This window comes from Haliaeetus leucocephalus, unplaced genomic scaffold (assembly GCF_000737465.1).
Source record: "Haliaeetus leucocephalus isolate CR32 unplaced genomic scaffold, Haliaeetus_leucocephalus-4.0 Scaffold240, whole genome shotgun sequence".
Taxonomy (NCBI): domain Eukaryota; kingdom Metazoa; phylum Chordata; class Aves; order Accipitriformes; family Accipitridae; genus Haliaeetus; species Haliaeetus leucocephalus.
The window spans coordinates 5,981,364-5,998,159 of record NW_010972676.1 but is presented as its reverse complement, the minus strand read 5'-3'; the positions used below and the strand labels follow the sequence as shown (position 1 = coordinate 5,998,159).

The 16,796-nt window shown below is 40.5% G+C and overlaps 1 protein-coding gene across 1 annotated transcript in view; it reads left to right on the top strand.

Moving 5' to 3' along the window:
- Positions 1-16,301, top strand: part of EPHA4 (EPH receptor A4) — a 104,894-nt gene extending 88,593 nt beyond the window's left edge. Inside the window, exons 11-17 of the mRNA XM_010568269.1 lie at positions 3,675-3,736; positions 4,275-4,484; positions 7,018-7,167; positions 9,597-9,790; positions 12,298-12,453; positions 12,738-13,621; positions 16,206-16,301. Coding sequence (XP_010566571.1) covers positions 3,675-3,736; positions 4,275-4,484; positions 7,018-7,167; positions 9,597-9,790; positions 12,298-12,453; positions 12,738-12,852 — 887 coding nt within the window. The 3' untranslated portion in view covers positions 12,853-13,621; positions 16,206-16,301. The remainder of the gene's footprint in view (positions 1-3,674; positions 3,737-4,274; positions 4,485-7,017; positions 7,168-9,596; positions 9,791-12,297; positions 12,454-12,737; positions 13,622-16,205) is intronic.
- Positions 16,302-16,796: the final 495 nt, after the last annotated feature.

The following is a 16,796-nucleotide window of genomic DNA, read 5'->3' as shown; positions in this document are numbered from 1 at the left end:
GATAGGCAAAAGCAGATGGTGAGCAAAGAATTTAAAATGGTTGGGAGAAAAAAAACCAAAACAAAACTACAGTTATATGTTTAAGGTACAAAGCACAGATGTAAGGAGCAAGCCTTTGAAAAGAAGTAGGCTATTTTATTGTGAAACTTGCTTATTTGTTTTCTCTGATTTACAGATGTGATAATTTCACTCTGCAGAATTTACCTGGCTGATCTTTTTGTTTGTTTGGTTTGGGGTATTTTTTTTTTAACTCTGTTAGCGTTCACTGTGCCATGAACCCTGCCTTAGAAAGAGAATGACAGCACTCGCTGGATGCTGTTTGTAGGCTAGAACTGAAAAGACACCTGTAAGACAGACATGCTTGGGTCTGACTTGATAAGGTGATGCTGTGATGAGGTAGTTATTTTCTCTGCTCTGACTGCCCTAGGTAGCATGTTGGCAAAGCCTGGCACTGATCACTAATCCTAAAAGACCCTTTGGATGTAGGGGCTCATGCTCAGGGTAGCAAAGAAAGCAGTGATCTTGTGAGCTGCTGTTAAAGGGTCGAATTTGTGAGCTTACCTTCTGCAGCTGATGGTGTGCATGGTGAACATGAATGCAGGGTATTAATAGCGTAAGGAATTAAAATTAGGTATGGTTGCAAAGTTAAAAAGTAAAATATTACTAGAACGAAGTATGTCCCATAGAGGGTTGTCAAAGCCATCGATACCACTGAAAAACCCTGTCCTTGAATGTCGGTGGGAGCTGGATGCTTACTTTGCCACTTGTGTTTCTGGAAATCTTACCCTTGCTCATTTGTGTTTCCCTCTCCTAGTCTGCCTTCTGTCACAGTTGTTGAAGATGGCTCATACAGTGTGTCGCTGTTTGCTTTTCAAGACAAATTCCACTAGGGAAAATAGGGGTTTGGACTAATTTTGACCATCGTTTACTGAGGGCCTCCCTCAAAACTGAAATTAAAAGATAATACTCTGTTTAAATTTTGCAGGTCTAAGTCTCTCTTTCTCTTTTTGTTGTTGTTGTAACAAAGAGAAGGGGGGGTTGTGGTCAGGCCACAGTGTTTGCTACAGACAGTGATTTTTCTAGCACCTCTGTAAAAGAAAGGCAACAGGGGAATCTTTGTGTTGAAATCCCACTGAAGCTGGAAACCCCTGAGCTATTAGAGCTCTAGCTGTTGTAAATGACTGTATGCATTTGCATAATGCAGTTGTCACTGAATTAAAATTATTTGAAATTTTCATTGAGGAGGTGGTAGCCTGACCCAAGAATGTTTCATTGCCTGGCTCGCAGTAAGCGATGCTTCCACAGCAAGCCAGCTTGGTTACCTCAGAGCTGGTGTGTTTGGTAAACAGGGCTGCTTAAGAAGACATTTGTCTCAATTTCTCCATAGGTTTTCTGAATGCTGTGATAGATGAATGCATTTAATAAACTGAAAATTAAAATGTGAGATAAATAGTGGTGTAGATGGGGGGTTGAAAGAGGCAGCAAAAAACCATGAATACATTATTGGCTGCTAGTCAAGTACTTTAATAATTGACTCACTGATGGTAACTTCTTCTCTCTCTATCCCCCTCCCCTGCTAAAGAAGTGCCTGAGTAATGAAATTACATGTTAATGCACTGAAAGAGTCTCCCTTTCTTCCTTTCTGCGTTGACATAGTATCTTTTGATTGAGGAAGGTTAATTAAAACTCATTTAGCTGTATTTGTTCAGTGGAAGTGTTCCGGTCACAGTTGCAAAGGATAAATGAAACAGTGACATATGCAGATCTGGTTAGAGTTTTTTCTCTTTCCGCCAAAGAATGCTTGTAAAGGTGAATTAGAGGGAGGACAATTTTTTATCACATCCCTTTCCTTAAGGGTGCAAGTACTCAGCCAAGGTCACTAAGCTCTTCATCCAGAGAAGTTCGCTGTATGCAATACCATTGCTTCTCTGCTGCAGTCATGCAGATGGTAAAGGGTTCAGCTGCCAGACTGGCATTTCACAGGCATGCCAGTTTGCATGGGACCAAAACAGTAAGAGTTTTGATAACAGTAGGGAAGGGAAGGAGAAGCAGGAACAGTAAAAGTCCTGCAAAGGATAGGTTGGGACTGAAAAGGTGAAATAAGTAACGATGAGTGAAATAAGTGATGTTTCGCACATAGATGTTGGCCTAAGTGAAATTTTCGGTACGGTCAGTCCTTATAGCATATTGTTTTCTAATTAAAAAAAAAAGTTTACTTCAAAAGTGGAAATCCCTGACAAACGAAGAGATAAGCATCTTGGTGAAAAATGCACTGAGGTAGAAATGATTAGGGGAACTTTCAATGCTGCAGCATTTCATGGTAGGGTAATTTCATAGCTGGTTGTTCTGGAGCAGATATTTGCTGGTGACAGAAGCAAGGAAAAGTTCAGTAGTTCCGATACCTCTGATGCCAAGACAGAATTGAGCTATCTACAACCTAGGTGACATGTCTATTGAATCATTCTTTCCCCATAATGTTCCCTTATTCAGAGCTGCTCCAGTAAGTACAGAAGCAGAGTTTCTCTGGGACGCTGTCTTTTATTCAGGAAGAAACTCTGTAGTTCCTGTAGCTAAAGCATAACTGGGAGGAAGGGTTGCCATGCCAGCCTGGTGCTGATCATCAGGTGCTTCCTTGACTTCAGGTGGGCTTAACAGTGCTCATCTTGGGACCGGGCTTTTGCCATTCAACCTTTGATAAGTCACTTCTGTACATCTCCCATTGCTCACTTTTAGAATGGAGATGATATTGAACATATTTCTGCAAATATCTAGGTGCTGAATATCCAGCATGATTTAACCCCATGAAATAATTAGTGTTACTTGTATGTATCTAAATGTTTTCAGTTTCAGCATCGTATGACTTTGTAAAGCTCTTAAAGACATCATCAAGCATTATTTATGTATTTGCTGATGTTTAGGCAGGAAAGTGCCTAGAAAGCATCCCTATGTCAGAAACATTACATTACATTTCTCTTCAGATTGCCCAGCTTGGCTTTCTGTATTGCATCATGGGAAGCTGAGTGCTGCTGAAGCACTATGCCCCACATGTGACACAGTTCATTGAATCATTTATCCTGTGGTTGATTTCATAAGGCAAATGACTGTGGCTCATTTATAAATAACAAGAGACATGGAATACAAATTTGGGACAGAGAAAGTTGAGAGGAACAGCTTGTATTTTGCATTCTTGAATCCAGTTGTCTTGGAATACCTTGTAGCTGCTGACAGCTTCTAACTTGCCTAAAGCGTTGATCTTTCGAAAGAGGCAGAGAGACCAAAGCATTCACAAATTCCATTTTGAAAGAGGATGGCTTTCTAGTCTGCAAGCAATTTAATTACACTAAAGATTTTTGTCAAGTTTGAACAGATCTTTGTTTCTTAGCTCTCAATTACCAATTCATATATTCCTTAGAGAACAGGAGCCACTTTAGTTAAAGACCTTGTCAATGAGTCAACCACAGGGTTAACCTTTCAGATGGGGCCCTTTAAATGTTTCTGTCCTATAATATTCCTTCTCTTGCTCCCCACAGCTGAGGCATAAGCTTGGTGCTTTTCAAATTAAATTAGATTGTGTAAGCCAGGTGTCTTGGCAGTAAAATCATGTGCAACCCATTTTTATCCCATTAACATCGATGTTCATCAAGGAATTGTGTTTTTCTTTATGTGAACTCTAGGTAAACCGGTAATGATCATAACTGAGTACATGGAGAATGGCTCCTTGGATGCCTTCCTCAGGGTAGGTGATTTCTTCATAATAAGCTAAGGAGATTTTATACTGGGAAACATTTTCTGGTTTTCATTCTGGTTCTTTTTTTGCAGAAAGATACTGAAAATTCAGCATTTTTAGAGAAATTATGTTTGTGCTTGGGAAATTCTGTTTTCTGGTGTTGCTCCTATTGAAAACCAGCATAAATGTAAAGTAGAAGAATATAGAATAAATGTAATGTTTAAAATAGCAGGGTCTTAAATAATCCATGTTTAATGGGAACAGTTCTGATTTGCTCTATTTTTGAAAGCATCGCAGTGGTATAGACTCATTAAAACCAGATTTATTGCAAACTGGATACTGCATCACTGGAAGCTGTGACAGAACCTCTGGGTTCTTACTTTACTGGTGAATTATAGACACTAGTCAGGAGAGTGAGGAAATAACATTGCATTCTATTTGAGAGAAGATGGGAATCCAGAGATACGCTCTTTGCCAATTTCAGCAATGGTAATAAGGTAGCTTTTAGCTTAATGCTCTGTGATTTTCTTCCTTTCCCCGTATGCAGAAGAATGATGGCAGATTTACAGTCATCCAGTTGGTGGGGATGCTTCGTGGCATTGGCTCAGGAATGAAGTATCTGTCTGACATGAGCTACGTGCATCGGGATCTAGCTGCTCGAAACATACTAGTCAACAGCAACTTGGTCTGCAAAGTGTCTGACTTCGGCATGTCCCGAGTCCTGGAAGATGACCCTGAAGCAGCTTATACCACACGGGTAAGGAGGGAAAGAAAATGTCCAGTGAGTTTTCTTGCCTACATACTGGTTTTGTCTGACTGTGTGGGAGGTGACAATGGTTGGTTTTAAAATAATCTCAGTCACAAGTGAAAACCTGTATCACAATCTAAAAATAAACATTGGCCCAGACTCCATAGCTACTGTAAGTTGATGTAGTGTATTGCTACATCAGCAGCTACATCAGTATTTCTTCTCTGAGGGTGTGACCCATGTATTCCTCTAGTTCCTTCAGTGTCCTAGAGTGCGTGACAGGAATCTGATGCCAGAAAAGAGAGCTTGGGCTTCTATTCCTTCTGATGTCTACAGACATGCATAATGATTTCCAAGTGGCTAGTCCCACTGAGGTTTGATACAGCAAGTGTAGATAAGCCACCAAAAAAAAAATAAAAAAAAAAAAATCCACTTTTGCCCATCGCAAAGCGAGTCATAAATTTGACCTAAATAACTTGGACCGGGAAAAGAGTGAGACCTGCGTTCCCATTTTTTGTTTCTTGCCCATTTTATCTGTATTTCAGCATCCCACTGTTAACTAATTTTGCTAAAGCCATTTTAATATGCTGCTTGTGGAATAGTACTAACGCAAGTACTTCTGGCCACAAAACAACATCCTGACCATTACCAGGCTTTGTACCAATACCTCTGTAATTAACATGAGTGTGAAGAAACAAAAGTCAGAGTTTATAAAGTCTCCTTTTTTAATTGCTTATTTGCTTTGTTTTTAAATATCTGCCATTCTCCATCTGTTCTCCCTAGTGCAGAGTTTGTTTGCAGCACTCAGATTTTGCAGTTTAATCCCAACACTCATCCTTTAACGGATTCACAGTTCATTATAGGGAAGGATAGACTCATGTAGTATTAAATGCTGGCTAGCCTTGGTATTTCTCGCTCATAAGGGTGGCAAGTGGAAGAAGCAGAAGCAGAGGTCTGAAAAGCTGTATTCAGGGAAATCAAAGTTTAGACAAACACACAAGGGTAAGACAGAAGTGATTGAAAAGTTTCCCTTTGAATTTAGTGAGTGGAGATATAGTATTATGTTTGCTCTCAGGAGTAAACTACAGGGAATCAATGACATTTGCTTTACAGTGCATTGTCTTTATATGGTATCAGTAATGAAGGATCAGGAAAATTTGGATGAACTCCACTGTACTCAAGCAGCTAAATAAAAAGAGCTTATTGACAATTTTTAGAATGACAACCATGTATAAACAATGTCCATGCATCTGTGTCTGAAAGGAGGAGTAGAGCTTTTTCATAACCAGAGATGATGCAATAAAATACAATTTTTAAAGCAGCCTTTTTTAAGAGAATGGTGTGTTCTGCTCCCTGCTAGTAGTATAACTCATTGAAGTAAGAGCATCCTCTAGCCACACAAGGCACATACTGCTACAACCTGATTCACAAAGGGCCTGATGCAAAGGCCAAAGACGCCAGGAGAAGGACCCCGTTTGATTTCACTTGGCTTTGGAACAAGTCCATATTAAACACTTGAGAGAGATATTAGAACAATAAACCATTCAGTATGCACATGCTGCACTCAGTTATGGGTAAAAACTATCTAGAAGATGGCTGAGAAAAAAACTACCAAAATAAACTTAATCAAAAAAGCATAAAAGAAATGAAAAAAACCCTAAAACCTTTGTTCAGCTTAAGTCGTTCCCCAGATGGAACTGCAGGAAAGCAAAAGCTCAATTAAAAACACCTTGCATAATAGCATAAACAAAAGGAGAAATCTCTGGCCTGGGATCACTCAGCTAAGGCAAAATCAGATAAACAGGATGGAGTGAGTTCTTCTTAAAACAGTGCAGGACCTCAGTGGCCCAAATCAGATGCCCAAGTGTTTTTATTTGTTTAAAAAGAAGTATTGTAACAAGAGGCAGCTCTCTTCAACAGGCATCAAAAGCAGCCTCATACTGTGGTCTGGTGTTGAACTCCTCCCACAGGGACTGGGAGAGCCCAGAGGCTTGCTTGCCGTCTCACATCTCTGGTAGGAGTTGGGATATTGCCCATGGGAAACACCACAGTATTCATAAATCTTCCCAGTTTATCCACTCTTTATTTTACCTTTTTGAAAAGCAAAACTTTTATAATCCCATTTTTCTGAAACAGGCCAAACAGGTCAGACAGGCAAGCAAGGAAATAGTAATTAACAGCATGTACTTATTTGTTTTGTCAACTAAATCTCTAATATATACTTTGTAAAACCCCTGGCTTGTTCTCATGCTTCAGCATAGCCCTGAGCAGAGATCTCTCAGAGGGCTGATGAAAATACATTTAACAATTTACTGGTTCGCCTCCTTGTGACTAAAGAAAACAGATGGGCAGCATTGCCTCCTGGTTGGATCTGACAGTTTTATGGCAAGAAAAAGAGAAAGTGGAAGCCTTTTTAAGAAGGATTCTGGAATTGCGTACAGATAACCATTTTGTATTTTTAATGGCAGTGTAGAACAGTGTCAGCCATGCACATTATTGGGTCAGTGACTCACTAGCCTGTGATTTCTTTTATTTGTGACAGGGTGGCAAGATCCCCATCAGGTGGACTGCACCAGAGGCAATTGCCTACCGTAAATTTACATCAGCTAGTGATGTGTGGAGCTATGGCATCGTCATGTGGGAAGTGATGTCCTATGGAGAAAGACCTTACTGGGATATGTCCAATCAAGATGTGAGTCTCCTTCTGAGCTTCCTCTTCCTTTTCTCTCCCTTTCCCCCCACGCCTTTGTCTTTGTCCTTAGATGTCTGCTGATGTGTTTCTGTGTCAATTGCTGTATGGTTACAAGACATTTACTCCAGGTTTTTAAAAGGATATCATGGGTGGTAGATTCCTGTTTTCTCAGGGACCATCTCTGGAACTAAGACTTCCTTAAATACTTCAAGCCTGGTCTCTGCTCAGGGAATAGGGGATTCTCAAGTTAGGGTCTATAACTTGTGTAACTTGTGCATGTTTTTGGTTTTTTTTTTTTTAATTTTAGGAAAAATATTATAAGCAATTAACGTAAGAAAGAAGAATGGAGGAAAGGGAAGCAAATATAGTTAAACTGTCAGACTGTAATACCGTCAAGAGAGGGAAGATTTGAATGTTGATATTAAATCTCAACTTTATTGAAAGTCTTTAAGAAAAAACACTTGAATTTAATGGGGCTTCCTATTAGGAGTTAATTCTTCAAGCCCCAGTATGCTTGTAATTCTTCCAGAGGATTTTATTTCTTGTAGGGTATCTAAAACAACACATAATGAAATCCAATTCTGATTATCAGTCAGAGCATCCTTGTGACAATTGCATAGCTGCCCCCCGAGGACATTAAAAAGCCGCTTCCTAAATGACCATTCTTAAATTATGCATGTCCTGTTTAACCGTACCATCTGGACTACTTCAGTGTATTCCAAGAGGGAGCATGCACAATGGCTGCTAGGCCAGAAGAGTATTTAATAATAATGCTAATAAGAGCTTTTGCTAATAGAATTTTTATTAAATGAAAAAAAAAATCCCAGTGAAAATGAGGCATAGATTATCCATAATTCTTTTCCCAGGGGATTTACAAACATGTAAAGGAAGAAGAAAATGTTAATGTGAATATATGGTCATGGGAGTGGTTAAGTCATTTTACAAGTCGTCTGCTTTCTTATGTAGAGCTGAATATTTTCAAAGACTATCTAGATGCGGATGGCATTTAATCTAAACGGGATATAATTTTAATTTCCTTCTGATGTGAAATGTCTCTTCTGGCACCCAATCTTGCCTTCCTTTGCTAACAGGAAGTCATCAAGACTTAGCAAGAAAATAAAACACCAGATGTGTCTTAGTTATATCAGGCATGTCTACACAGCACAGTGGAGCTCAATGCAACAAACGCAGAGCTAGCATATTAGGCTGGTATACACTGCTAATGTGCGGTGCTAGACCATGTTGAAAAGCTGTCTTGAACATGACAGTGAAAGCCAATATTACTTACTGTCTTTGCATCCTCTTTTTAGTACATGGCGTAGACATACCATTTTTTTCTCCTTAACAAAGGTGAGAGCAGTGTTTTTCACAACAAAGCAGAATTGGATTTCAAATTATTCTCAGTGTCTGTTGAATCAAGAGAAATCAAAAGAATCTTCCTACTTTCTGGAGTAGTGAGAGCCAGTTTGTTTGTGGTCACTGAATAGCTGCTAATAGTGCAAGCATATCCCTCACCTTTTCCTCCCAGTGGATTTTAGCCACTAATTGGACAAGACCAGAATGAGGGAATTTAGTGCAATTCATTCTCTGTGCACTCCTGGTCTCTAGTCTCATGGTGAATCTTGCCAGCAAAGTCATATCAATTAATTAAGATCTGAAGGCTTGGGTCACGTCCCTGTCGTATCGGAATTGAGTCCTGGTCACGTCCCGTTCTCCTGAGAGAGCTAAGAAGCCATCACAGTACTGAGCTCTCTGGAGCTCTTTTTGGAGGGTTTGAAACTACTTAAGCTTGTGAGTTTTTCTGGTTTCTATTAAATATGAAATACCTACTTAAGCTGCTGCATTGGACTTCTGTAACCTTCTTGATTAAGCTGCACAAAAGGGTTCCCATCTCTGCATTTCTTAGTTCAGAGCATACAGTGGTGAGAGAACAAGTTCTCTACAAGGTCTGTATGACTGACAGAGATGATTTAGCCCAGGAGGAGAGGGAGGAGGGGGTGATCTGCTGTACCCTAAAAATGATGGGGAAAATTTCGTCTTCAACATATTGCACCCAAAACTGACAGATATTAAAGATTTGCTGTAGAACTGTTGCTTCTCCAACCCTTTGTCCAACGAGGATAGTTGCTTAATTCTAACCTGGGCTATTTTGTCATCCATGTATTCCATGTGCTCTTTTGTGATACATTGCCTTTCTGTATCTAATGTGTTCCTTGGATGCTGTAGCCTTTTAGTTTTGAATTGCTGAGGAGAAATGACAGTTCTGAGACCACCAACTGCCTGAGTCTGAGTGCAATTTTCCATGTTGTTTCACTTAACTGTGGATTTGTTTCCATACTTTGGATCGCCCTAGGATAAATGATACTCAGCTGGTAGATGTGAGTAGTGTCTGATGTTCTCTAATGTCTTCCTAATTGTGCCATTTATAGGTTATTAAAGCCATTGAAGAAGGGTATCGGCTGCCACCCCCGATGGACTGCCCCATTGCTCTCCATCAGCTGATGTTAGATTGCTGGCAGAAGGAACGCAGTGACAGGCCTAAATTTGGACAGATTGTCAACATGCTGGACAAACTCATCCGCAACCCCAACAGCCTGAAGAGGACAGGCAGCGAGAGCTCCAGGTCAGCTGTGCTTTTGTAATGGTGATGTATGAGGGAGCACAGTGGAAATGACAGGCAAAACTGCAAGTCACCTAAACCTCTGCGCTGGGATTAAAGCGTGCTCTGTAGCTCTGCAGAGCCAGACTGTACAGCAGACATTGCACCATGCATGAGAGTCAAGGGGTTGTGCTGGCATGCTGTTGAACCCTGCTGGGCACCCCCAGACTCTCCTAGCTCTGTGAGAAGGAAAACCAAATGAGCAGAGCTGTTGCTGTATCACACCAACGCTAACCAGTTTTATAGCACAGTCTTAAGCACATCCTGAAAAAGTTCTGATGCAGGCAAGCTCTGTTTGAAGACAAAGTTTTCTGCATCTTTTCCCTCTCCCCCCTAGTGAAAGGACTTGAACGGGTAGCCTTAATGCAGTGTAGCTAACAGGAGTGATGTGGTTTTCTGCAGGAAAAGTACCTCATCAAGTTTTATAAACCCTAGATTTGTGTAGGATTTGCAAATGAGCGTTATGGCATTACAGCCAACGCCTTGCGGGCATTGGGAAGGTGTGGATTAATTTTTATGTGAATTTGAATTTAATTTTGTGGAAAGCCAGTTTCATGTCTCCACCGATCCTGCATTACATTTGTGTTTTGTTTTGTTTGCTAAGCATGGTATAGCTGGTATGTGCAAAAGAAGCGCAGTAGGAAGGAAACTCCCAGAGTTGTAGGGTAAAACCAAAATATCTTTGTTGGGACAGATCAGCAGTTTGTTTAAGCTGGTGAAACACTGCTGAAGTAATAGGAACTTTACTAATTTACACCAGGTTTGTTCTGTTTTTTTCAAATGTCTTCACTTTGTCAGGTAAATGTGCTTACAGCAAATATGGAAAAGAAGCTTAAAAGAAACAAAATGAGGAAGATAATGGGAAAATATTTTTCAGTAGAAGGGAAGGTACAAAAATATCCATTGGGCAATACAAAATTAAGTTTCTTGAATCAGCGGAGGAGTAACAGAGGTTCTGTTTCAGCCTCCAACAGAGCAACATCCTGGAAAAAGCTATTTTTGTTTTAAAACTTGTAGGTCCCTTTGTGACTCTTACTTACAATGTACATTATCAGAAGAGGGATTATTAACCCTGTGAGGCCACTATCACCACGTATCCTCCAGATTGCCCTAATTGCATTGGTAGCCTGGCAAAAATGTATCCACCCTTGAGGCTTAAATAATTTACATGGTGAGGATCACAGTATGATCTGCTGTAATAATTTGATTTGAGAATCACAGCATGAACTCCTCCATTTTGCTTTCTTTCCAATTTACAGGTGCTTTTTGAAAATAGCTAGATTTTACAGAAGTTAATAGCCTGTTCAAGGTCATTTTGTGTGTGTGTGTTTGTAAGTTAATAGCCTTGTCAAGGTCATTTCATGTTCATGGCTATTTATAGATCTCTATTTTTCTTTTCTTTGGAATATGAATTTCAAATGTGCATATAACATTAATATATTATATGACTTTATATGTGAAGCATAATTGTGTATAATTAGGTTGCCATCATTGGTCTTGTGTTAGATAATACAGCAGAAGAGTTATACCAAGTATTACCAGCGTGTACTCGGTGCTTTAGGCAAGACATAACTGCTATTGCACGCCTAATCTTTGGTGATGTGCATTTTCAGTTAAATTGCTAAATGATAATTGGCTTGTTTAGATAGAGAGTAGTAATTTATAATGGTTTAATGAAACTGTGATTTACAATAGACACAAAATAATAAATAAGATTTATTAATAAGAGAAGGAAATTTTGTAAAAATAATTATTCGCAAAACTGTGCAAGGGAGAATGAGAAGCACATTCCACAGTGCAAACAAAGATCAAAGCTTGCATGATTCCCACCATTCCTGGCACACAGGTTGGTCAGGAATGGATTGATTAAAGAGGGGATTAACTCCCTGCTGTCCTCAGTTTGATTGAATGCACTGAGCTTGCCTGCGAACCTGGCTAGAAACAGAATTTATCTGAACCCGCCCTCCAAACCAGTCTGGCAGGTTGTGAGCTCCCAGTTCCTTTGTGCATACTTCAGTAGTGTTTCTATAGTTGCTGAGCTGAGGTCTGACACATGCAGGACTGGCAAGGTCTTGCATTGCTGCCTGTGAGATACAGACCCAGTAGGCTGAATGCCTTCCAGCATTGCCATCTTCTTTGGTTTTTGAAGTAAAAGCATTTTCTATGAAATTGGTTGCATCTGAGGTGGAAATTGTAAGCAGCATTGTGGTTCAAATTAGATCTGAAAGCAAAAATAGAAACCTAAGGTCAAATTCATTCTTAGCAAAAATTGGCCTATTACTTTGCATTTTGTTAAGTTTCTTGCATTGATCTATGCTGCTGTGCAGAGAGCCACCAGTTTTGCTGGGCGCAACATCCTGCTCCTACTTTCCCTAATCATTGAGGATAATTGTTGCGGAGACCAAACTTTGGTTTGCGATTTGTGATCCAGCTGACGCCATTTCTCTTTCCCTTCACTGTTTGGCATCCAGACCTAGCACAGCCCTGCTGGATCCCAGCTCCCCTGAGTTCTCGGCGGTTGTTTCTGTCGGTGACTGGCTCCAAGCCATTAAAATGGAGCGATACAAGGATAACTTCACAGCTGCTGGCTATACCACCCTAGAGGCTGTGGTGCATATGAACCAGGAGTAAGTACTCAGCAATATAACAAAAACCCTGGTAAATCTGGATTTAATCGGCTTCTTTTGCTTTGTGCTGCATATATTTACCCTCATTAAAGGAATGGAATGCCTTTCATTTGGATGGAGGATAACTTTAAAATGCCTCCACAATGCCTTCACTTATTTAATTAAACATTTCTGTACATCTGCCTTGCTTTTGCTATGTTGCTTGCGGTTGACTCTTAATATTTTTCACTGCACCAGCATCTGATCCACAGTTCTCAGCCCCCTGCTTCTTTTGCTTTTCACAGTGACCTGGCAAGGATCGGGATCACTGCCATCGCGCACCAGAACAAGATCTTGAGCAGCGTTCAAGCAATGCGCACCCAAATGCAACAGATGCATGGCAGGATGGTTCCCGTCTAAGCCAGTACTGAATAAACTCAAAACTCTTGAAATTAGTTTACCTCATCCATGCACTTTAATTGAAGAACTGCACTTTTTTTACTTCGTCTCCTCGCCCGTCGAAATAAAGATCTGCAGCATTGCTTGATGTACAGATTGCGGAAACTGAGTGTGTGTGTTGGGAGGGGGGCCTCCAGAAATGACAAGTTGTCATTTTAAACCAGACCTGGAACAAATTGTTTCTTGGAACATACTTCTCTGTTGATCAATGATATGTAAAATACATGTATCTATATAAATATAAAGTCACATTCAAGTTTTGATGCTATGTTTGCTGCCAGGTACTGTGCTTAAAAAAAAAACAAAATTACTTTCCTTCTCCCTATGACCTGTAGGATTACAACCATAGTGTTTTATTTGTGGGTGAAGCCACCGTTGTGCATCTTTCGCTGGAATGAAGAATCTGCCCTAGGATATTTTTTGCAGACTTGAAGCATCACTAATACCTTGCAGAAACATCAGTGAGAATATCATTTGGCTAATCAGTGCCTGCTGATTAGTGATCTACTCATTTACGGGCTTGAGACGTGAAATGACCCACCTCATGGATTACTGGGCGAAACTGGACTTCTGGGGCGATTATTGGCTGCTGTTGTGCCATGCTGAAGCCTAACCACTTAAAGACATTTTGTGAACATCTTGCCAGTAGTCAGCTGTGACAATCGTGGCTGTGGAGCTTTCAGACTTCTTTTCTCTTTCAAGAAGTGATTCCTTTTACCACATGGAGAAGGTCAGTGGAAGTACAGTGTCCAACATGTTCATGGCGCTTTGTTTCTTAAACTGTGCTAGGATTTCATCACTGTTGGGGAAAGAAAAAAAAAAAAAAAGTGCTGTGGTATGTATTATCTGGGGTTCCCAACTGGTTTGTGTGAACCTGTGCTGGTTTCCCAGACTAATTGCTTAGTGTTTCCCATTGTTTACTCTATTTGATGACAGTGAAAATTGCACTGTTTCAAAACCTGGTCTTGCTCCCAAGCTGTTGCGTGTTAGGATGTGCAGACAAGGTGCAGGAGTACATCTTGGGGCTCACTCAGTTCAGTGCTAAGAGCTTGACCCCATTTTGCATTGAGACCAGTAGGGATGCCCTTATTTTTGGGGTGGAAAAACCCCCACATACTGATCCCATAGAAAGTAAGAATAACCTTGTAAAGTACAGATACTCATAAATGCACCAAGAAGAACCAAGGACTTTTTCTGCTCTCTCATGAACTACAGTAGAACCAATATTTGTGTTTTAGAACGATCAGTCTCAGTTGCTGTGTCAGTGGTTTTATGGGAGGGGGAGCAGAAGGAAATGGGGTTGTGCATGAAGCCTTCTTGGTTTTGCACAGTTTGGGTGTCAGGCATGGTGATAGCTCTGTGTTAAGCAGCAGCGTTACACTTCAGACATGGCGATCCAGTCTCATCAGCTGTGGGAACCAAATTTCACTTTTGAAACCAGCCCCATAGGCTGGATTATCAAGGTGACTGTGGGTTTGAGTGCCAGGTGTAGGCTACATGGCTAAGGTCTAAGTGCCCCTCTGCAAGTATGGCAAACAAGATGGAGCATGACCTGCTTGAAAAGCTGCCTTCCAACTCCTCTAAGAAATAGATGGAAGGTTGAGTGAGTGGAAGCATTCTCTGGGTTGCTAGGTGGAGGTGACTGCTATAGGAATGTGGTTGTCCTCATTAGGTCACATAGGATAAAGCTTTATCCGGTAAAGCTCTGAACACATTTAGTCTTGAATTTTATTTATATTAAAGCTTTTAGTGCTCTTTTTGAATAGAGTTTATAAATTAGATTCCTTTTAAAGTCCTTTCGAGGACCAAAGTGATGAGATGACCTTAGAAAAGAGACAGGATCAGGCCCACTTACACTGTGCTTGGTGGGAGGGCGATTTTCATGACACATCCTCTGGAACAGAGATTGTGTTTCAGCTGTGCCAGGCACAGTGTCAGAAAGATGAGATTTATATTTTGATGGCGCTAAGACTGGTTCTTTGGTCTGTAATATTTTGGTCCCACTCTGCACCTGACAGCAAATTCAGAAACGATTTAGTGGCTTTATATGTCAGATTTTTTCAATAATTACATTTATTCTAAATCCAAACCAGCTCACTCAGTTGGACAAGTCACACTTACTGTATTGTCACTCACATCACTTTTTGTCACTTTTAACAATAACTTGCTGATTTTAACCACTAACTCTCCCTCACCCCCAACTTTCTCGGAAAACAACTTGTTCAGAATATGCAATGCTAAATTTGGATCCTGTCAAGTCATGACAGCTTAGTAAAAACTGTTCTGCAGTATTACTTATAACAGCTTTTCCATTTCAAGAAATTTAAGATTTCTTTTAAAAAACTATTTAAACCAGCATGTTTTAATGTCATTTTGCCAGGCAACGTAAGAAGTGGTTACTCATTTTAAAGACCTGACACTTGTACTTTCAGCAGCAAAAATTCTTTTGCTTCTTAAGTGTAGAGATACTTTTAAGTTTCCTCATGCTGTAAATCTATTGCATTCTGTTGAGATTGTGTTTTTACGTAAAAAGCAAAATACACCCAATTTTCTGGCCAATTTGTAAAATTGCTTTCTTGGAGTCTAGTAACAGTAATTCAAAACACTCCAATATTTTCCACACAAAATGAAAAATGGTGTCCCTATAGAATGAAAACTGTGAAGGCAGCTCAGATGCCAGGTTTTCAGAACTGCCATTGATGGTTGTGTTCTCTGTGATAAAATATGGCCAGTGAGGGGGCATCCACTTGAATGTGATTTTGGCTGGAGGAGAGCAGATTAAAAAAAATTGGTGGCACATATAAATGTATATAGAGAGATTACATATCTGTTTATAAGAATGGAAGCAAGACTTTGAAATAGTGTGAGGGAAAGAAAAGAAAGAAAAGGGACAAGGAAGACAAAGGGTTCTCACCCTTTGAGAACTGCTGGTTGTATTTGTCTCACTGGCCCAAGACGGCCGAACCAGCTAGCGAGAGCACGTCAACGCGCTGCAGCCTCCTGCATTTGCTGTTCAGCCGCTCTTTTCTGGGGGAATTGCATCTCTTCCTACTTTCTCCCCTGTCCTGTAGGAAATCCTTCTCCCCTCTCTGGGGAGAAGCTTCATTCCACGAACCTGCTGCCATGTCACCTCTTCACTGGGGCAGAGATGAGTTCAGGTCTTTTCCTTTCATGTGAATCAGCAATTGCAGCAGCCAAGGAGGGGCTGGCTACATACAGCAGTACTTCTGCTGGGAAATCTAAGAGGAGGCATTTGGGCAGGTGTGCTTTTCTGTCTCATTGCATGTTGTTTAATGTGTTTTCTTTTTGTACAGGGAAATTAGATTTTGCTTTCATGGCCTCATAGCCCGTCCTATTGATCATATTGACCATGGAGAAACATAGACTAGACGTGAAGCCTTCTGGATCCACAGTTGCGTCTTCCATAGCACTGATTCTGGAAAACACATGCTGAACAGTCATCGGTCCCTGAAGACAGTGTGACTTCTACTTTCTCTTTTTTTTTCATGCCACCCACTCTGGTTTTTTTCTTCACTGAGAGATAACTAACTCATTGAAACTCAGCACCCAGTTGTCACTTCAGGAATGTACTGTGTCAGAGCCCTGCAGACTTCTGGATATTTTTTTTTCTCCCCTTCTGCTTTCTCTTCCTACCTTTGGTTTTATTTATATATTTTGTTATTTTGTCTCCTCATCCCCCTGGCTGTCACTGCTGCATCTTGGACAAATGCCAGTGACGGAGCACTATACATCTTACCATGGACGCCAGGCCAGGTGCCGCAGCAAAGAACTCCTTTCCTGTGAGCTGCCTATATACATTGCTGAAGTGACATTTTACACAAAACGTGCCATTGCAGTGATATAAATATATTTTTTTTCTTGAATGGATAATGGATTATTATCTC